General features: G+C 45.1%; 1 protein-coding gene across 4 annotated transcripts in view; it reads left to right on the top strand.

The window, feature by feature from the left end:
* arhgap24 (Rho GTPase activating protein 24) overlaps nucleotides 1-23,372 on the top strand; it is a 403,142-nt gene that overhangs the window by 364,846 nt on the left and 14,924 nt on the right. For all 4 annotated transcript variants that reach the window (XM_067990483.1, XM_067990500.1, XM_067990491.1 and 1 more), the window contains 3 exons: nucleotides 16,851-16,983; nucleotides 19,078-19,151; nucleotides 21,183-21,304. In XM_067990483.1, coding sequence (XP_067846584.1) covers nucleotides 16,851-16,983; nucleotides 19,078-19,151; nucleotides 21,183-21,304 — 329 coding nt within the window. The remainder of the gene's footprint in view (nucleotides 1-16,850; nucleotides 16,984-19,077; nucleotides 19,152-21,182; nucleotides 21,305-23,372) is intronic.

Here is a 23,372-nt window from a genome sequence, read left to right as displayed (position 1 = left end):
TTACAAGATCATTCATCCAATCAAAGAATGAAAGTTGACTGCAATTGTAATATCATGTGACTCATTGTACATGTGCATCAGTTGCAATTAAATGAGCCACAGCTTCTAACGGTCGCAATGCTTCCTCTTCTAATCCGCGTTTCTAACTGCCTTGTGTAACACTCCACTGCCCCCACTGTTGGGATTATATAACAGTTAAGTAATTTTTGCCAAGAGGCATCTGGCATAATTGATACAATTACATGAGATCATAGAGAGAGTCGAAAGCACAACAGTAGAAATGAGCTCAGAAATTCCCACATTTATCAATAGTTTTAACATGTTTATACCTCGTGTTAGCCTTGGCTCAGTGGTCGTCATATTCTTGCCTCTGAGTGAGTGAGTCATGGGTTCAAGCTCCACTCCAGGGACTTGAGACTTCAGTGACGTACTGAGGGCTGCACTGTTAGAGGTGTTGCCTTTCAGATATGACGTTAAACTGAGACCCCATCTGCCTTCTCAGGTGGATGTAGAGGATTCGATGGCACTGCTGGAAGAGCAGGGGAGTTCTCCCAGTGTCCTGGCCAGCATTTATACCTCAACCAGCACCACTATGACTGATTATCAGATTGTTTATCTCATTGCTATTTGTGTGACCTTGCTGTGTGTAGATTGGCTGCTTTGTTTCCCTACATTACAACATGACTATATTTCAAAAGTACCTCATTAGCTGTGAAGTGCTTTGTGATGTCCTCATACATGAAAGATGCTATATAAATAGAAGTTCTTTCTTTTATAGGTACAACACTGCATGTTCACGCAGTATTGATTTTTGTTTACATCTTACTTTAATAAAAGTAATTACATTGTATAAAGAAGTTGATGAACAATCATATCACTACCAGGAAAGCCATAACTTTGCTTCCAGTTACACATTTATCACACATTCACTGAGGGACTCTATTATTTTCCAAGTGAGACAAATGGAGTTGAGTTTCCATTCTGCTGTTGGCACCACCGTATGTAAATGCCCACCCAGCAAACATTATAACAATATGGAGGCCATTGTTACTGACAATCACCAGTTCATATACTGGACACAAGATAAATATTCATAATTATTTTCTACATAACGTTTCTTCTTGTTGTATTTTCCACACTGATTGCTGCTGAGACAAATTAGAAAGAATGAATCCTCAGAATGGAAATGAAATATTATGCCAATGAAATAAAAGCAGCTTGAGCTGTTTTATTCTGACAGCTGATAACTTCAGCAAATGAGGAATTGCAGAGTTTGGTGTTTATGCTGGCTCTTCCCTTTCCCTAAACTCTGACTGTAGCTCCCTCTTGCCAGCACTAGACTGAGGGGGGACATTAGAAATCTGATCTATAAGAACAAGAGCGAAAGGAAGAAAGAACGAACTTGCATTTGCAGTATTGCTCGTGGTAATATAAATCGTGGTTGCCACGAGCAATAAAATCCATCCCATAATTAGTGTGCTGTAATGTCTCCTAATCTTAAACTAAATGACAAGATCTATTAGAAATGGCAAAAGTGGGTGAGTGTGACGAAGAGTACTGCCATTGATGTGCACAACCTTTTTGAAGTATTTACATTTTTTGAAAATGTAAACACTTCAATCAAGACAACAATGGCTCCAGTGTTCCTGGGTTAGGGATAGAGAAAATTAGGCAAGGCTTCTGCTCCTGATAGCTAGCCAGCGATCCCTGCGGGGAAGTGCCTGACTATACATGGACATCAGGTGAGGACAGGGTCAGGTTCAAGAGAATTGCTTCCCCTGTCGAGTAGTCAAATAGCCTGCCGACATTGTGCTCATACACGGAGAATGGCCACTTGGATGAAGTATCAGAGGCTTCTGATGCTCGTGAAGCTGAATCCCAGCATGAGCCATGGAAAGGTGAGATGGGGAGAAAATTGAAAGGAGAAAAGGTAAATACAGATGATAGAAAACTTGGTGTTGAGATTGCATAAATGTTAACTCTAGAATAATCAGAACAAAGGGAGGAGGTAAATGTTTTATTCAGGTCCTATTGGAACAATCCACCTGTTTGTTATTCTGATACTGTTGCACCAGTGACAGTTTTACTGTCTTGCATAATGTGACATTTATTAATGTGTTAGGCAGCGAGTGGTGAGATTCCAGCTCAGCCGTTCAGAGCTATGGCTTTTCTGTGTCTGAAGTAGAGCAGCGCCGTCATAGCTACAAAGGACATATTGGGGGCAATTTTAACCCCCAAGAATTGGTGGGTTGGGGGCGGGTGAGAAGTTAAAATAATAGAATTTTGCAGCGGGACCGCAACCCGGCTCCATCACACCCACTTCTAGGTTTAATGGATGCGTGTTTTGCTGCATGCGAGTAACCTACTCGCTGGAGGCGGACAGATAATTAGTGCAGGCGGGCGGGTACTTATTGGAGTAATTTACCCGATCATTAGATGTAAATTAGGTGGATTTTAAATTGAATTTAAGAGGCCTTCGAATTTAACGCCTCCAGCATAGGTTTCCTGGATTGCGGGAATCATGGCAGGTAAAAGGAAGTGAGAAGGGCTGGATCCATGAACTAAGTGCCTTTATTGCACTGCCTTTGGTTCAGGAGGAGCAAGAGCACTTCCCTGTGGCTCACCAAGCTTACCTTTTAAACACCCCATGAACGGCCGCCCCCCGCCCCTCTCACGATGCCCGATTTCCCCCACCCCTCTCACGATGCCCGATTTCCCCCACCCCCTTGCAATCGCCCCCACCCCCATACAAACCCCGAAGACCCTAATGTCTCCCCAGCTGCTTTCCCGCCCAACAGGCAGCCAACCTGTCAATCCGGCTGGCTGTCAGGTGCGAAACCTGCTGAAAATATTTTTAAGGCGGTTCAACCATCAAAATCGTCATGACGTGCAGGAAAGCTTTACTTTGGGTTTCCCGTCCAAAAATCCTCCCCCCACCCCGCTCTCTTCCTGGTTCCGAGTTAATATCCAGGCCTTCATGTCTGCACAGTTAGGTGTTGACAGCTTCCAAACTGTGATGCTGAGCATAGAAACCATGGTGATTCACTGGTTTAGTATTCAAGCTTGAAAATACACAACCAGTGCTCGTTTTTAGGACCCCTCTCCAAATTAATCATCAACTGGATGGAGCATGCACAGTGGCCTAACCATCGATCCTTAAAGGAGTGCTTTCGGCTGCCCATAAAAATGTAAGTAACCTTTGTATACTTTTGTTTCTGAGGAGCAGGAGTGCTCCTTCTAGCTCCACAAAAATACTGCTGGATGCTACTGGCCCAGGTTCGCCGCCCCTCCCCTCAGGTTTGACCCCCCCCAATCTATGGGCCAGCTCGACATTGGGGAAAATCCCACATGTACTCTGACGACACCCAGCTCTACCTCTCCACCACCTCTCTCGACCCTTCCACCACCCCTGTGCTGTCAGAGTGCTTGTCCGATATCCAGTCATGAATGAGGCACAGTTTCCTCCAGGTAAACACTGGGAAGTGTTTACCTGGAAACTAGTAATCCACAGGCCTGGACTAATAATTCGGAGTTATGAGTTCAAATCCTGCCATGGCAGCTGGGGAATTTAAATTCAATTAATTAAATGAATAAATAAATCTGGAATTAAAAAAAAAACTAGTATCAGTAATGGTGTTCATAAAACTACTCGATTGTCGTAAAACCCCATGTGTTCACTAATGCCCTTTAGGGAAGGAAACCTGCCGTCCTTACCCGGTCTGGCCTATATGTGACTCCAGACCGACAGCAATGTGGTTGATTCTTAATCGCCCTCTGAAATGGCCTAGCAAGCCACTCAGTTGTAAAATCTGGCTACAAAAAGTCATAACAAGAATAAAACCGGACGGACCACTCGGCATCGGACCACGAGGCACCGGACACGACAACGGCAAAACACCAAGCCCAGTCGACCCTGCAAGGTCCTCCTCACTAACATCTGGGGAATTGTGCCAAAATTGGGAGAGCTGTCCCACAGACTAGCTGTCCAACAGCCTGACATAGCCATACTCACAGAATCATACCTTTCAGCCAACGTCCCAGACTCTTCCATCACCATCCCTAGATATGTCCTGTCCCACTGGCAGTACAGACTGACCAGAGATGGCGGTACAGAAATATACAGTCAGGAGGGAGTGGCCCTGGGAGTCCTCAACATTGACTCTGGACCCCATGAAATCTCATGGCATCAGGACAAACATGGGCGAGGAAACCTCCTGCTGATTACCATCTACCGTCCTCCCTCAGCTGATGAATCAGTCCTCCTCCATGTTGAGCACCACTTGGAGGAAGCACAGAGGGTAGCAAGAGCACAGAATGTACCCTGGGTGGGGGACTTCAATGTCCATCACCAAGAGTGGCTCAGTAGCACCACTACTGACCGAGCTGGCCGAGTCCTGAAGGACATAGCTGCTAGACTGGGCCTGTGGCAGGTGGTGAGTGAACCAACACAAGGGAAATACCTACTTCACCTCGTCCTCACCAATCTACCTGTCGCAGATGCATCTGTCCATGACAGTATTGGTAGGAGTGACCACCGCACAGTCCTTGTGGAGACGAAGTCCCGTCTTCACACTGAGGACACCATCCAACGTGTTGTGTGGCACTACCACCGTGCTAAATGGGATAGATTCAGAACAGATCTAGCAGCTCAAAACTGGGCATCCATGAGGCGCTGTGGGCCATCAGCAGAATTGTATTCCAGCACAATCTGTAAACTCATGGCCCGGCATATTCCTCACTCTTCCATTACCAACAACCCTGGTTCAATGAGGAGTGTGGAAGAGCATGCCATGAGCAGCACCAGGCGTACCTAAAAATGAGGTGCCAACCTGGTGAGGCTACAACACAGGACTACGTGCATGCTAAACAGCTGAAGCAACATGATATAGACAGAGCTAAGCGATTCCACAACCAACGGATCAGATCAAAGCTCTGCAGTCCTGCCACATACAGTCGTGAATGATGGTGGACAATTAAACAACCAAAGGGAGGAGGAGGCTCTGTAAACATCCCCATCCTCAATGATGGCGGAGTCCAGCACGCGAGTGCAAATGACAAGGCTGAAGCGTTTGCAACTATCTTCAGCCAGAAGTGCCGAGTGGATGATCCATCTTGGCCTCCTCCCAATATCCCCACCATCACAGAAGCCAGTCTTCAGCCAATTCGATTCACTCCACTTAATATCAACAAACGGCTGAGTGCACTGGATACAACAAAGGCTATGGGCCCCAACAACATCCCGGCTGTAGTGCTGAAGTCTTGTGCTCCAGAACTAACCTCTAGCCAAGCTGTTCCAGTATAGCTACAACACTGGCGTCCACCTGACAATGTGGAAAATTGCCCAGGTATGTCCTGTCCACAAAAAGCAGGACAAATCCAATCCGGCCAATCATCGCCCCATCAGTCTACTCTCAATCATCAGCAAAGTGATGGAAGGTGTCGTCGACAGTGCAATCAAGCGGCACTTACTCACCAATAACCTCACCGATGCTCAGTTTGGGATCCGCCAGCATCACTCGGCTCCAGACTTCATTACAGCCTTGGTCCAAACATGGACAGAAGAGTTGAATTCCAGAGGTGAGGTGAGAGTGACTGCCCTTGACATCAAGGCAGCATTTGACCAAGTGTGGCACTAAGGAGCCCGAGTAAAATTGAAGTCAATGGGAATCAGGGGGAAAACTCTCCAGTGGCTGGAGTCATACATGGCATGAAGGAAGATGGTAGTGGTTGTTGGAGGCCAATCATCTCAGCCCCAGGACATCGCTGCAGGAGTTCCTCAAGGCAGTGTCCTCGGCCCAACCATCTTCAGCTGCTTCATCAATGACTTTCCCTCCATCATAAGGTCAGAAACGGGGATACTTGCTGATGATTGCACAGTGTTCAGTTCCATTTGCAACCCCTCAGATAATGAAGCAGTCCGAGCCCGCATGCAGCATGACCTGGACATCCAGGCTTGGGCTGAGAAGTGGCAAGTAACATTTGTGCCAGACAAGTGCCAGGCAATGACCATCTCCAACAAGAGAGAGTCTAGCCACCTCCCCTTGACATTCAACGGCATTACCATCGCCGAATCCCCCACCATCAACATCCTGGGGGTCACCATTGACCAGAAACTTAACTGGACCAGCCACATAAATACTGTGGCTACAAGAGCAGGTCAGAGGCTGGGTATTCTGCGGCGAGTGACTCACCTCCTGACTCCCCAAAGCCTTTCCACCATCTACAAGGCACAAGTCAGGAGTGTGATGGAATAGTCTACACTTGCCTGGATGAGTACAGCTCCAACAACACTCAAGAAGCTCGACACCATCCAAGATAAAGCAGCCCGCTTAATTGGCACCCCATCCCCCACCCTAAACATTCACTCCCTTCACCACCGGCGCACTGTGGATGCAGTGTGTACCATCCACAGGATGCACTGCAGCAACTCGCCAAGGCTTCTTCGAAGCACTTCCCAAACTCACGACCTCTCCCACCTGGAAGAACAAGGGCAGCAGGCACATAGGAACAACATCACCTGCACGATCCCCTCCAAGTCACACACCATCCCCACTTGGAAATATATCGCCGTTCCTTCATCGTCGCTGGGTCAAAATCCTGGAACTCCCTTCCTAACAGCACTGTGGGAGAACCTTCACCACACGGACTGCAGCGGTTTAAGAAGGCGGCTCACCACCACCTTCTCAAGGGCAATTAGGGATGGGCAATAAATGCTGGCCTTACCAGTGAGGCCCACATCCCATGAACGAATGGTGTGAACTCCTAAAAAGTAAGATGCTCAAACTGCTCACAGAAGTGACTGGTACCACTCAACTCAAGAAGGTATCAATGGCAGACCCGAATTTGTAACACGGCTCCATTCACAGACCATGTATAAAGTCGCCTGTCGTGGGCTTTCGTCCACCCATTTCATCTCCTGAGGCAAAGTTCTGTATAAGTACTCCCTGATCCCCATAAGTAACTAAGAAAAAGCAATGATACCCTGGCAGAACTTACCACCTTCAGGAGTGGAGGAGAGAAAATTGAAAAAACATGTCTGCTGTTTACTGGTGTTTCTGACAGGATTCCACGAACCAAAAAAAGAACAGTGCAATCGAGCAGTTCCAAAGCTAACATTTGTAAAATATGATCATTTAAATGTATGCAATTAAATTGCTATTTACAACAACACGATAGGGTAGATGATGATGATGGAAAGGTCATGTAAGCATATAAAATCAAACTGAGGAGGCTGCTGGCTAACGGAGATCAGATTGTACTCATGTTTGTGCTAAGCGAAATACCTTGTATTTTCTAATAGGACATTGTGTAAATATCTTGTCAGGTAATCTAATGTTATTTTTACAGGAATAGAGATTGATCAGTAGGTACAGACAGAATCTGAACTGCAGTAATAACGGGAATCAGCACGAAGGTTTAGCCTATTTGGTTATGAGTTATTTATCAATGACCACATGAATCCATTCTGCACTGAATCAGTAGAAACAATTACCAACGCTTGGGGAATTCAACTTCATCCCCATTTAATTAAACCTCGGAAAGGGACCTGTGCTACTTTTATATCAGTTTAACCGTTACTTGTTCGCCATTCCAACAATCATTTGCATTTTCATCCAATTTCAGCTCAATATGTGCGGCAGAGAAGGCAAATCGGCCAAATAATAAAAGAAATCATTTAAAATCACAAAATCATACAACACAGAAGGAGGCCATTCAGCCCATTGTGCCTGTGCCAGCTCTTTGATAGAGGTTTCCAATTAGTCCCACTCCCCTGCTCTTTCCCCATAGCCCTGCAAATTTTTAAAAATTCGTTCATGGGTTTGTGGGCATCGCTGGCGAGGCCGGCATTTATTGCCCATCCCTAATTGCCCTTGAGAAGGAGGTGGTGAGCCACCTTCTTGAACCGCTGCAGTCTGTGTGGTGAAGATTCTCCCACAGTGCTGTTAGGAAGGGAGTTCCAGGATTTTGACCCAGCGAAGATGAAGGAACGGCGATATATTTCCAAGTCGGAATGGTGTGTGACTTGGAGGGGAAATGCAGGTGGTGTTGTTCCCATGTGCCTGCTGCTCTTGTCCTTCTAGGTAGTAGAGGTCGTGGGTTTGGGAGGTGCTTCGAAGAAGCCTTGGCAAGTTGCCGCAGTGCATCCTGTGGATGGTACACACTGCAGCCACAGTGCGCCGGTGGTGAAGGGAGTGAATGTTTAGGGTGGCGGATGGGGTGCCAATCAAGCGGGCTGCTTTGTCCTGGACGGTGTCGAGCTTCTTGAGCGTTGTTGGAGCTGCACTCATCCAGGCAAGTGGACAGTATTCCATCACACTCCTGACTTGTGCCTTGTAGATGGTGGAAAGGCTTTGGGGAGTCAGGAGATGAGTCACTCACCACAGAATACCCAGCCTCTGACGTGCTCTTGTAGCCACGGTATTTATATGGCTGGTCCAGTTAAGTTTCTGGTCAATGGTGGCGCCCAGGATGTTGATAGTGGGGGATTCGGCGATGGTAATGTCGTTGAATGTCAAGGGGAGGTGGTTAGACTCTTTCTTGTTGGAGATGGTCATTGCCTGGCACTTGTCTGGCTCAAATGTTTCTTGCCAGTTATCAGCCCATGCCTGGATGTTGTCCAGGTCTTGCTGCATGCGGGCACGGACTGCTTCATGATCTGAGGGGTTGAAAATGGAACTGAACACTGTGCAATCATCAGTGAACATCCCCATTTCTGACCTTATGATGGAGGGAAGGTCATTGATGAAGCAGCTGAAGATGGTTGGGCCGAGGACACTGCCTTGAGGAACTCTTGCAGCAATGTCCTGGGGCTGAGATGATTGGCCTCCAACAACCACTACCATCTTCCTTCATGCCATGTATGACTCCAGCCACTGGAGAGTTTTCCCCCTGATTCCCATTGACTTCAATTTTACTAGAGCTCCTTAGTGCCACACTTGGTCAAATGCTGCCTTAATTTCAAGGGCAGTCACTCTCACCTCACCTCTGGAATTCAACTCTTCTGTCCATGTTTGGACCAAGGCTGCAATGAGGTCTGGAGCCGAGTGGTCCTGGCGGAACCCAAACTGAGCATTGGTGAGCAGGTTATTGGTGAGTAAGTGCCGCTTGATTGCACTGTCGACGACACCTTCCATCACTTTGCTGATGATTGAGAGTAGACTGATGGGGCGGTAATTGGCCGGATTGGATTTGTCCTGCTTTATGTGGACAGGAGATACCTAGGCAATTTTCCACATTGTCGGGTAGATGCCAGTGTTGTGGCTGTACTGGAACCGTTTGGCTAGAGGTGCGGCTAGTTCTGGAGCACAAGTCTTCAGCACTACAGTTGGGATGTTGTCGGGGCACATAGCCTTTGTTGTATCCAGTGCACTCAGCCGTTTGTTGATATCACGTGGAGTGAATCAAATTGGCTGAAGACTGGCTTCTGTGATGGTGGGGATATCGGGAGGAGGCCGAGATGGATCATCCACTCGGCACTTCTGGTTGAAGATGGTTGCAAACACTTCAGCCTTGTCTTTTGCACTCACGTGCTGGACTCCGCCATCATTGAGAATGGGGATGTTTGCAGAGCCTCCTCCTCCCATTAGTTGTTTAATTGTCCACCACTATTCACGACTGGATGTGGCAGGACTGCAGAGCTTTGATCTGATCCGTTGGTTGTGGAATCGCTTTGCTCTGTCTATAGTATGTTGCTTCCGCTGTTTAGCACGCATGTAGTCCTGAGTTGTAGCTTCACCAGGTTGGCACCTCATTTTTAGGTACGCCTGGTACTGCTCCTGGCATGCTCTTCTACACTCCTCATTGAACCAGAGTTGATCCCCTGGCTTGTTGGTAATGGTAGAGTGAGGAATATGCCAGGCCATGAGGTTACATATTGTGCTGGAATACAATTCTACTGCTGCTGATGGCCCACAGCGCCTCATGGATGCCCAGTTTTGAGCTGCAAGATCTGTTCTGAATCTATCCCATTTAACACGGTGATAATGCCACACAACTCGTTGGATAGTGTCCTCAGTGTGAAGACGGGACTTAGAGTCATAGAGTTATACAGCACGGATAGAGGCCCTTCGGCCCATCGTGTCCGCGCCGGCCATCAGCCCTGTCTACTCTAATCCCATATTCCAGCATTTGGTCCGTAGCCTTGTATGCTATGGCATTTCAAGTGCTCATCCAAATGCTGCTTGAATGTTGTGAGGGTTCCTGCCTCCACAACCCTTTCAGACAGTGAGTTCCAGACTCCAACCACCCTCTGGGTGAAAAAGTTCTTTCTCAAATCCCCTCTAAACCTCTCGCCTTTTACCTTGAATCTATGTCCCCTTGTTATAGAACCCTCAACGAAGGGAAAAAGCTCCTTAGTATCCATCCTATCTGTGCCCCTCATAATTTTGTACACCTCAATCATGTCCCCCCTCAGCCTCCTCTGCTCCAAGGAAAACAAACCCAATCTTCCCAGTCTCTCTTCATAGCTGAAGCGCTCCAGCCCTGGTAACATCCTGGTGAATCTCCTCTGCACCCTCTCCAAAGCGATCACATCCTTCCTGTAGTGTGGCGACCAGAACTGCACACAGTACTCCAGCTGTGGCCTAACCAGTGTTTTATACAGCTCCATCATAACCTCCTTGCTCTTATATTCTATGCCTCGGCTAATAAAGGCAAGTATCCCATATGCCTTCTTTACCACCTTATCTACCTGTTCCGCCGCCTTCAGGGATCTGTGAACTTGCACACCAAGATCCCTCTGACCCTCTGTCTTGCCTAGGGTCCTCCCATTCATTGTGTATTCCCTTGCCTTGTTAGTCCCTCCAAAGTGCATCACCTCGCACTTTTCCGGGTTAAATTCCATTTGCCACTGTTCCGCCCATCTGACCAACCCATCGATATCGTCCTGCAGACTGAGGCTATCCTCCTCGCTATTTACCACCCTACCAATCTTTGTATCATCAGCGAACTTACTGATCATACCTTTTACATTCATATCCAAGTCATTAATGTAGACCACAAACAGCAAGGGACCCAGCACAGATCCCTGTGGTACCCCACTGGCCACAGGCTTCCAGTCACAAAAACAACCTTCGACCATTACCCTCTGCCTTCTGCCACTAAGCCAGTTTTGTATCCAAAGTGCCAAGGCACCCTGGATTCCATGGGCTCGTACCTTCTTAACCAGTCTCCTGTGGGGGACTTTATCGAAGGCCTTACTGAAATCCATGTATACCACATCCACTGCGTTACCCTCATCCACACGCCGAGTCACCCCCTCAAAAAATTCAATCAAATTAGTCAGACATGATCTTCCCTTGACAAAGCCATGTTGACTATCCCTGATTAATCCTTGCTTCTCCAAGTGGAGACTAATTTTGACCTTCAGAATTTTTTCCAATAATTTTCCTACCACTGATGTTAGGCTCACTGGCCTGTAGTTCCCCGGTTTTTCCCTACTCCCCTTCTTGAATAATGGTATTACATTAGCGGTTCTCCAGTCCTCTGGCACATCCCCTGTGGCCAGAGAGGTTCTGAATATATGTGTCAGAGCCCCCGCAATCTCCTCCTTTGCCTCACACAGTAGCCTGGGATACATTTCGTCCGGGCCTGGGGATTTATCCATTTTTAGGCCTGCTAAAACCGCCAATACCTCCTCCCGCTCGATGTTAATATGTTCGAGTATATCACAGTCCCCCTGCCGTATTTCGATGTCTACATCGTCCTTCTCCATAGTGAAAACAGATACAAAAAATTCATTTAGAACCCCTCCTACATCTGCCGGCTCCACACACAGATTGCCATTTTTTCCCTAATGGGCCCTATTTTTTCCCTAGTCATCCTCTTACCCTTAATATACTTATAAAACATCTTAGGATTTTCCTTTATTTTGCTCGCCAGTGTTATTTCATGGCCCCTCCTTGATCTCCTAATTTCTTTTTAAAGTATCCCCCTGCACTTTTTGTACTCCTCTAGGGCTTCCTCCGTCTTTAGCCTTTTGTATCTGCCAAAAGCCCTCCTTTTTTTCCTAATCCATTCTCGTATATCCCCTGACATCCAAGGTTCCCTGGAGTTCTTGGAACCACCCTTGACCTTTACGGGAACATGTTGCCATTGTATGGTCTCAATCTCCCTTCTGAAAGACTCCCATTGCTCCGATGCGGATTTTCCTACAAGCAGCTGATCCCAGTCCATTTTGGCCAGATCCTGCCTTATCCTATTAAAATCGGCCTTCCCCCAATTTAGAACCTTAATTTCCGGCCCCTCCCTGTCCTTTTCCACGACCACCTTAAATCTCACCGAATTATGGTCACTGTCACCAAAGTGCTCACCTACTAGCACTTCTTCCACTTGGCCGGCCACATTCCCTAGAATTAGGTCCAGTACCGCCCCCTCTCTTGTCGGACTTTCTACATGCTGGCTCAAAAAGCTCTCCTGGATGCACGTTAAGAATTTTGTACCCTCTAAGCCTTTTACACTCTGAGTATCCCAGTTAATATTGGGGAAGTTGAAATCCCCCACTATTATTACCCTATTATTTGCACAATTTTCTGAGATTTGCCTACATATCTGTTCCTCTATCTCCCCCTGACTGTTTGGGGGCCTATAGTACACTCCCATCAAAGTGCTTGCCCCCTTTTTGTTTTTAAGCTCCACCCATATGGCCTCATTAGAGGAACCTGCTAATATATCATCCCTCCTTATGGCAGTAATTGATTCTTTAATTAATATTGCGACCCCCCCCCTCCTCTTATACCTCCCCCTCTGTCTCGCCTGAAGATTCTGTACCCCGGAATATTGAGCTGCCAGTCTTGCCCCTCCCTCAACCATGTCTCTGAGACTTCATCTCCACGAGGACTGTGCGGTGGTCACTCCTACCAATGCTGTCATGGGCAGATGCATCTGTGACAGGCAGATTGGTGAGGACGAGGTCAAGTAGGTTTTTTCCTTGTGTTGGTTCAATTACCACCTGCCACAGGCCCAGTCTCGCAGCTATGTCCTTCAGGTCTCGGCCAGCTCGGTCAGTAGTGATGGACATTGAAGTCCCCCACCCAGAGTACATTCTGTGCTCTTGCTACCCTCAGTGCTTCCTCCAAGTAGTGCTCAACATGGAGGAGGACTGATTCATCAGCTGAAGGAGGGCGGTAGGTGGTAATCAGCAGGAGGTTTCCTTGCCCGTGTTTGCCTTGATGCCATGAGATTTCATGGGGTCCGAAGTCAATGTTGAGGACTTCCAGGTCCACTCCCTCCTGACTGTATATCATTGTACCGCTCCTCTGATGGGTCTGTCCTGCCAGTGGGAAAGGACATACCCAGGGATGGTGATGGAAGAGTCTGGGACGTTTCCCCCCTTCAAGTTTTTATCAAATTCCCATTTGAAAGTTATTATTGAATCTGCTTCCACAACCCTTTCGGTCAGTGCATTCCAAATCATGACTACTCACTGCATAAAAAAAAAATGTTTTCCTCTAGTTATTTTGCCAATTACCTTAAATCTGTGTCCTCTGGTTGCCGACCTTTCTGCCACTGGAAACAGTTTCTCGTTATTTGCTCTATTAAAATCCTTCATGATTTTGAACACCTCTATCAAATCTCCCCTTAGGCGTCTCTGCTCCAAGGAGAACAATCCCAGCTTCTCTAGTCTCTCCACATAACTGAAGTCTTTCATCCCTGGTACCATTCTAGTAAATCTCCTCTGTATTCTCTCTAAGACCTAGACATCCTTCCTAAAGTGTGGTGCCCAGAATTGAACACAATACTCTAGCTGAGGCCTAACCAGTGTTTTATAAAGGCTTAGCATAACTTCCTTTCTTTTGTACTCTATTCCTCTGTTTATAAAGCCAAGGATCCTATATCCCTTTTCAACAGCTTTCTCAACTTGTCTTGCCTTCTTCAAAGATTTATGTACATAAACCCCAATTCTCTCTGTTCCTGCACTCCCTTTAAAGTTGTACCATTTAGTTTATATTGCCTCTACTCATTTTTCATACCAAAATGAATTACATCACACTTCTCTGCGTTAAATTTTATCTGCCATGTGTCTGCCCATTTCACCAGTCTGTCTTTGTCCTACTGAAGTCTGTTACTATCCTCCTCACTGTTTACTACATTTCTGAGTTTCATGCCATCTGCAAACTTTGAAATTATGCCCTGTATACCCAAGTCCAGATCATTAATGAATATCAAAAACAGCAGTGGTGCCAACACCGACCCCTGGGGGACACCACTGCATACTTCCCTCCAGTCTGAAAAACAACCATTTACACTACTCTGCTTTCTGTCCCTTAGCCAATTTCGTATCCATGCAGCCACTGTCCCTTTATCCCATGGGCTTCAATTTTGCCAACAAGTCTGTTATGTGGTACTTTATGAAACACCTTATGAAAATCCATATACGCACCATCAACCGCACTACCCTCATCAACCATCTCCGTTACTTCATCAAAGAACTCAATCAAGTTAGTCAAACAGGATTTGCCTTTAACAAATCCATGCTGGCTTTCATTTATTGACCCATATTTTCCCAAGTGCCAGTTAATTTTGTCCTGGATTATTGTCTCTCAAAGTTTCCCCACCACCGACGTTAGGCTGACTGCCTGTAGTTGCCGGGTTTATCCCTCTCCTTTTTTGAGCAGGGGTGTAACATTTGCAATCCTCCAGTTCTCTCGCATATCTAAGGAGGATTGGAAGACTGTGGCCAGAGCCTCCACAATTTCCACTCTTATTTCCCTCAGCAATCTAGGATGCATCCCATCCAGACTGGGTGACTTATCTACCTTGAGCATTTTAAGTACCTCTTCTTTATCTATTTTTATCCTATCCCATTTCTCTACTACCTCCTTTATCGTGACATTGGCAGCATTCTCTTCTTTAGTGAAGACAGATGCAAAGTATTCATTTCATACCTCAGCCATGCCCTCTACCTCCAAAAGAAGATCTCCTTTTTGGTCCCTAATTGGCCGCACCCTTCCTTTGACTACCCTTTTACTCTTTGTACGTTCATAAAAGACTTTTGGGTACCTTTTATGTTACCCGCTAATTTATTCTCATACACTCTCCTTGTCCCTCTTATTCCCTTTTTCAGTTCTCCTCTGTACTTTCTGTATTCAGCTTGGTGCTCTATTGAGTTATGAACCTAACATTTATCATAAGCCTCCTTTCTCCATTACATTTTAATCTCTATATATTTAGTCATCCAGGGAGCTCAAGCTTTCGATGCCCTTCCTTTCCCCCTCATGAGAATGTGTCTAGTCTGTACCCGAACTTTCTCCTGTTTGATGGCCTCTCATTGCTCATTTACTGTTTTACCTGCCAAACTTTGATTCCAATCCACCTGGGCCAGAACCCTTTTCAACTCACTGAAATTAGTTCTCCTCCAGTTGAGTATTTTCACATTTGATTTTTCTTCATCCTTTTCGATAACTACTCTAAACCTAATTTCTCAATGCACTAAATTAAACAATCAGTGACTCTGTTTACATCAATTATTGTGTAGCATCAAATTATTTTGATGATTGGTTTTCTTATTTAATGATCTAATTAACGGTTGCAATGACAGGGCATCGTTTAAATGCAATTTAATTATCCACATCAGGCAATCTGTTAAAAAAATTCCAAAGAGCCTAGGTTTACGTGACATGGACAGACCTATAGCTAAGTGCTGGACTAATGGACATACCAAATGATAGACAATAGTTATTCAGTCACCAGATTCATGTGTGCACCAGATGTTGGGAAATTGCAGAATATCAACAGGTCTTTTTTGGAGACACAAAACCAGTAAACAAAACATCAGCTGTGTGTAAATGGGCTGGAATATTTTTTGTCACTATTTGTGTAATAGATTTAATCTAGTCGACGCAGTAAGTGACATGAGTGACTTCATGTGAATGGGAGCACAGTGGGTTAGGCTAGTCGTGGGACTCAGTTTAAAAACAGAAACAACACCAAGGGAGCAATTTTCCGAGTTTGCCCAGGTGGTGGTGAAGTTTGGCGACCGCCAGCATGTATTGGAAAGTCGCAGGCAGTGCGCTCGTAGTTTTTTGCCATGTACTGGCAAGGTTCCCCGTCGCCAGCCTTTGCTCGGGTTACCCAGTTTACCCAAAGCACACAACCCGTGAAAATGAATCCATGGATTCTGATTCCGTGATCAGGGTTAGTTACATTTAAAATGAACCTGCTTTTACAAGAGGCACAGAATTGGTATGTTGGGTTAATTCGAACATAAGAAATAGGCGCAGGAGTAGGCTATAAGGCCCCTCAAGCCTGCTGTGCCATTCAATAAGATCATGGCTGATCTTCCACTCAACTCCACTTGCCGCCCTATCCCCATATCCCTTGGTTCCCTTAGTGTCCAAATATCCATCGATCTCAGTCTTGAATATACTCAACGACTGAGCATCCACAGCCATCTGGGGTCAAGAATTCCAAAGATTTACAACCCTCTGATTGAAGACATTTTTCTTCATCTTGGTCCCAAATGGCCGACCCCTTATCTTGAGACAATGACCCCTAGTTCTAGCCTCTCCAGCCGGGGGAAATAGCCTCTCAGCATCTACCTCTGAGAATTTTATACGTTTCAATGAGATCACCTCTCATTCTTTTAAACTCCAGAGAACATAGGCCCATTCTACTCAATTTCTCCTCATAGGACAACACTCTTATCCCAGGAATCAATCCAGTGAACCTTCGTTGCACCCCCTCTAAGGCAAGTATATCCTTCCACAGGAGACCAGAACTGTACACAGTACTCCAGGTGTGGTCTCACCAGAACCCTATATAATTGCAGCAAGACTTCCTTATTCTTTTCCTCCAACCCCTTGCAATAAAGGCTGCTTTGCAATGACTGCTTTCATTTGCTTTGCTTTCAGCAATACAGATGTGCACACCGTGGCCTCATTACTCAAGCTGTATCTGCGGGAACTGCCAGAGCCCGTCATCCCCTATGCCAAATACGATGAGTTCCTCTCATGTGCCAAACTCTTCACCAAGGAAGAAGAGAGTGTAAGTATTTTACCTCGACTTTGTCTGAAATTCAATAAACCTGAGATTGCGTTTACATTATAAAGTAATTTAAACTGCTCTTTAGACATCTCCATCTCTCTCTCTCACTCTCTCTGCCGATCTAACTGTATGTTTATCCAAAGCAGTGTTGTCCAGTAAATTAGCTGCTGGCAACACGTGGCTAATTGGGAATCCAGATGTGGATAATTGCATTTTTGATTCGTAAATAAAAAATGAGTAATAGACACCGTCATTGGGCATGTGATCTCAATACTCATATTTGCATGGTGTATGCATGTGAACTTTAACCTTTTTGTGTGTTTGTTGGTAAAATGGTAAGATGAAATGCAGAGTGTGCGCTTGTTTTTTGATCGTTGTGAGTGCTTTACTTCCTTGGTTACAGCTTATTGGTTATTTGCTAAAATAATGTGTAACACAGTCAAAAATGCTGGACTTCAGCACCATGGAAGCACCAGTGATATTGTATGGAGAGGGGAGCTGTCATTGTGGTCAGCTCCAGGCCAGCAGAAGAAAACAAACCCAGTCAATAACAAGCAGCTCCAACAGGGCATGTCATGGCAAAGGGCAATGAGAATCCAGCGTGGTATGGATGGAGAGCAGCAGCGGATCTGACATGTCTCATTGTGTGAGTCAGCATTCTCAGAATTACTCTGAGGAGGTCAAAGTACTGCTCGCAACTGCTGGACAGAACCCTAGAGGCTGCACTAAGAGGTACTGCGTATTATAAATACATGGCAGAATTCCAAACTTTGGTGAAAGAGAAAGACTGCAAAGTTTTGCACTGAATGGTGGCAGAATTTATTAAGTAAATATACACATGTAAAGTACATTTGCCTGTATTGTGTGTAAGATGTTTTCCACAAAAATCAGTGCATGTGGCTAAAACGGTGTTGCCTTTGCCACAATTGTGGCTAGTCAATGATTTCTATCAAACAACTCTACAGATATTAAAAAGCTACAAATGCAATAAATGTTGAATATAAACAGAGAATGCTGCAGGAATGCAGCATCTGAAAGGTAAGAATGTTAACATCCATCCTCAGCACAAAGGGTTCTGATGAATAGTCACACTTGAAACATTAACCTTGCTTTCTCTCTCAAATGTTGATTGTCCGACTGTAGATTGCCATAATTTTCTATGTTTATTAAATATTATTACATTATCTTCCACATCTGATGTATGTACATATATAGATCTGTAGATCGATTCATCCATGCAGTCAAATATAGTTACCATCTAGCCCATATTCACACCACCAAAACTTCCTCGCCAGTGCTATTCAGAAATGGTGCTGCCCCCGACGGTGCCCAGGTTTTATGCATGGATCATAAAAGCAAGCTAGTAATGCGATCAGGCATTACAGAAAATGTTTATTTATTAAAAAAATAGCTTCATATATACAGAAGTATCTGAAAATCGTACCACACATCCAATATCATGTGATTTCAAATTTATTTCATTTCAAGTATTTTCATGACACAATGAGTCGTCGAACTTCAAAAAGAGTCAAATTAAACTTAGACAATAAGTTTCATATCCCTCTTAATATATATAAATGTCCCCAGCCTCTCAGTCTTCAACACCTGCTCGTTGTCCGCCACCATTGTAAGAACGTAAGAAACTACAGCATAAGAAAACACCACTTGGTCAATCAAGACTGTCATTCCACAAACCATATACAAACTATCCTGTCAGGGACTCTAATCCACCCATTTAATGCCCTGAGGGAAAATTCTACAATAAATACTCCCAAAGGTATTTCCCAACTCATGTTTCTGATTGTTTTAAAACTACTGAGTCAAACCATTATGTTTTTACTATGCTTTAAATGTACAAAAACAAGCCAAGCTACAAATTCTAAAACAGAAGGCACATGATGTCAACGACATGAGTCTAAACAGAACTCATGAAAACAACTGAAATGCAGGTCCTGTTGCTGCCATGTTTGTAAAATTGGTTTATAATAGATGGTCTGAAAGCACAAGCTTAAAGCTGGTTACCAAATCCAATAAGTTTTAGCCTCAGAAAGCACATCAAGTGGTTTTCATATAGCCTTTCTTCATTTCTTTCAGGGGATGAAGGAACTAATTAAACAAGTGAAGACACTCCCTCCAGTCAACTTCAACTTGCTGAAGTACATCTGCAGGTAATATCTTGGGGTTGATGTGGAAGGATTGCGGTACTGCACAGTGCCCATTCTTTCTGACACAGTGCCAAATATGTACTGTTACGCTACTGAACCCAAAATTAGCACACATAAGTTGGTGGTCTGATGATGCAGCAATGTCATGCCAGCATCACTATGGCAGCGGCAATCCACATAGTATCCTAGAAACGGGCACATCACATGGCAAAACTGATCTATCTCTTCAACAGATCCAGGCAAGTGGAGAGTATTCCATCACACTCCCGGCACAAGTCAGGATGGTGATGGAATACTCTCCACTTGCTTGGATGAGTGCAGCTCCAACAACACTCAAGAAGCTCAACACCATCCAGGACAAAGCAGCCTGCTTGATTGGCACCCCATCCACCACCCTAAACATTCACTCCCTTCATCACCGGCGCACCGTGGCTGCAGTGTATACCGTCTACAGGATGCACTGCAGCAACTTGCCAAGGCTTCTTCGACAGCACCTCCCAATCCCGCGACCTCTACCACCTAGAAGGACAAGGGCAGCAGGCACATGGGAACACCACCACCTGCACGTTCCCCTCCAAGTCACACACCATCCTGACTTGGAAATATATTGCCGTTCCTTCATCGTCGCTGGGTCAAAATCCTGGAACTCCCTTCCTAACAGCACTGTGGGAGAACCTTCACCTCACGGACTGCAGTGATTCATGAAGGCGGCTCACCACCACCTTCTCAAGGGCTATTAGGGATGGGCAATAAATGCTGGCCTTGCCAGCGATGCCCACATCCTGTGAACGAATAAAAAAAAAACACATAAGTCCAGCCCTACTTAAACTAACAAATTCATGCGGTTAAGTAGATTTAAGTGTCCAGTAACCTGCATGACTCTGCCAGCCCAAGTGACAGTGTGCAACAGGCCACATAGACTAAGTGCTAAGGTTTCTATGAAATTCAGAGCATTACTGCACATGCAAGGTGCGTACATACCTGAGCATGAACAGTGGTGCTCCAAGGGTTGGAGTAAAATGGAGTATCACCACTAGAAGTAGGTACAGCTCTGCCAGTGCAGGATATATTCTCAGGATTTGGCCAATGTTGGCAAGCCATAATTGGCTCGGGAAGGAGATGGTGTTGGGTGTTCTTCTTGAAATACTTCATAGTAATTGTTTTTATAACTGAGTGGTTTATTAGGCCACTTCAGAGGATTAAGAGTTAAGCACAGTGCTGTAGGTCATCTATAGGCCAGACCAGATAGGAGTAGCAGGTTCCCTTCCCTGAGGACATTAGTGAACCTGTTGGGTTTTTATAACAGTCTGGCAGCTTTTGTGATCATTTTCTCTTGATGTCAACTTACAAGTTACCAGATTTGTTGAATTCAGTTTCATAACTTGTCGTGATGGAATTTGTATTCAAGACCACTGGTTTGCTAGTCCAGTACAATGAGCAATACCCAGTCGAACCTACTAAGTGGCATTATACAATGTTCCTTATCCACTCTGATGCACAAGGCCACCTTTATTCAGCATTAGAAAATCACAGGAAGTCATTTGTTGTCGATGCAGTTCAATAAAACTGCATACTGGGAAAATAACGAGAGGTTGATTTTCCACGGAAGTCCTCCCACTTTGGGGGAAGATCAATGGAAACCCCAGAGAAATGGTGTCAACGCCATTTACACTGTTTCTCTGGGGTTTCTGCTGAAGTTACAGTGGATGATCGGGAGAACCTCAGCAGAAATTCAACCCTAAAGGGACATTTAGTAATGAAAGGTTTGGACCCCTGCTAATTGGCAGCATCTTTTCAGTTTAGGTTGAAGACAATGCTTAGTCCTGAGGTTGATACTGATCCCATGCATTTGAAAATGTTGATGGCACACTTCATGTAAATAGAGAATACAAAAAAGTGCTGCACCGTTGGCACATATGGCACTTTTCACATGCCAGAGAAACTGTCATGCTGCAGTACATGTGACTTGCAGCAGGAAGTCGTTAACACTGATTCAGTTCTTTTTCTAAACCCTTCTTGATTATCCTTTCACAGGTTCTTGGATGAGGTTCAGTCTTACTCAGATGTAAACAAAATGAGCGTTCAGAATCTGGGAACGGTGTTCGGTCCAAACATACTGCGTCCAAAGATTGAAGATCCTGTTACTATTATGGAAGGTAATTTTCAAAATCTGCACTTTAGATTTGTTTAGCTAGTTTTTTTTTATGGCTTACTGTACCTGCTTGTGATATTTTCAAGCTTGTCCTTATTTTCCATGTAAGAATCCCAATTTTAACTCCGGGCAGGTTTTGGGCAGGTGAGGTGAGTTGCAAACTCACCCGCTGCTGCAAAAAAATCAGCCCAGACTATGTTAACATCTAGTCCTCATCAACAGGCTGCCGGTCCACTTTCTGTCCGAAACAGGTGGGATGGAGGTGGGAAGTGGCAGGCAGGTTGTGGAAAACCGGGCAGCCCATCGCCCTCAGGTGAGTGTGGGGAAGGAGAGTCTCATGGGAGGGAAGTGGGGAGAGTCTCATGGGAGGGAAGTGGGGGGAGTCTGGGGCAGGGAAGGTCTAAACATTCCTTGCTCCTGCTCCTCCTGACTCCACAATGGAAAGTAAAAAACTGTTTGGGCGTCTTCACCTTCCCGGCAGGACCCGACTCTCTTCATCCTAGTGAGAAAACCATAGCGGTTTTCCTGCTCGGGCCTGGTTCAAAATTGCAGTCGAGGCCTGATGACATCATCAAACCCCGATCTACATGTTTAAAGAAGGACTCTGTCGGCTTTAAGCGGGCATCTTAGCCGCCTGTCAAGAAGCCTGTGTAAAAATTGCAGTCGACTGGATATAAGCGGTCAAGGGTGTCCATGTAACCTGGGCGATTTTAACTGCCCAGCCAACCAGTTTCCACCGGGCAGGTAGGGTTAAAATCATGGAGTCATACTTTGCTGCAATTTGATGTTTGCAATAGTGATTGTACTATTGTCGGAAAGTCATAAAGGCACATCCATGTAATATTAAAATCTACTTCATTCAAATTTAAAAGCAACAAAAAAACCTCAGATGGAACTGATTTACAAATGTGTTATATAATAGATGGGGCCCTCTGCAGCATTCTTGGGTCGAATTACTCCCCTAACAGATATGATTCATAAAATAAATCTCCTGGAATATAAAGTGTACAAACTGGCAATGGTACTGTAAGGTAAGCCAGTGTGTTAGAAACCACTGTTGACTATTAAAATTAAATTAACCTTAATTTAAATAAATTTATGTGACATCTTAGTTGCCTGGGGAGCTACAGGAAATCCCATATTTTGGGATATTTTGTTGTTACTGCCATCTGGATATGAGCTTGAAGGGAACCCAGAAAACTATTTTTACGTCAAGCTGCAGCCAGCATGCTAGATATGGAAAACCTAGACTACGCCAACACAAGGAGGTATTTAATCAGACATACTTCAGCCCAACGTATATATAAACAATCAAAGCTCATATATTCCCCTGATCTCATACACTTCACAATAAATAGAACGAAAGAATGAAAGGTTATGTTGAGAAAAAAGTTGCTTTTTTTAAATGAAGCTGGGAAATTTAAAGGGGGAAACCTCTGACTACAAGCTCTCGGCATGGGGCAGATTTTCTGGACATCGAAACAAATGGTTGACAAATCATAGAATCATAGAAGTTTACAACATGGAAACAGGCCCTTCGGCCCAACATGTCCATGTCGCCCAGTTTATACCACTAAGCTAGTCCCAATTGCCTGCACTTGGCCCATATCCCTCTATACCCATCTTACCCATGTAACTGTCCAAATGCTTTTTAAAAGACAAAATTGTACCCGCCTCTACTACTGCCTCTGGCAGCTCGTTCCAGACACTCACCACCCTTTGAGTGAAAAAATTGCCCCTCTGGACCCTTTTGTATCTCTCCCCTCTCACCTTAAATCTATGTCCCCTTGTTATAGACTCCCCTACCTTTGGGAAAAGATTTTGACTATCTACCTTATCTATGCCCCTCATTATTTTATAGACTTCTATAAGATCACCCCTTAACCTCCTACTCTCCAGGGAAAAAAGTCCCAGTCTATCTAACCTCTCCCTATAAGTCAAACCATCAAGTCCCGGTAGCATCCTAGTAAATCTTTTCTGCACTCTTTCTAGTTTAATAATATCCTTTCTATAGTAGGGTGACCAGAACTGTACACAGTATTCCAAGTGTGGCTTAACTAATGTCTTGTACA

The sequence above is a fragment of the Heptranchias perlo genome, chromosome 1, assembly GCF_035084215.1.
Source record: "Heptranchias perlo isolate sHepPer1 chromosome 1, sHepPer1.hap1, whole genome shotgun sequence".
NCBI classification, from domain to species: domain Eukaryota; kingdom Metazoa; phylum Chordata; class Chondrichthyes; order Hexanchiformes; family Hexanchidae; genus Heptranchias; species Heptranchias perlo.
The sequence above is the reverse complement of the archived record's forward strand: the minus strand, read 5'-3'. Positions and strand labels throughout refer to the sequence as shown.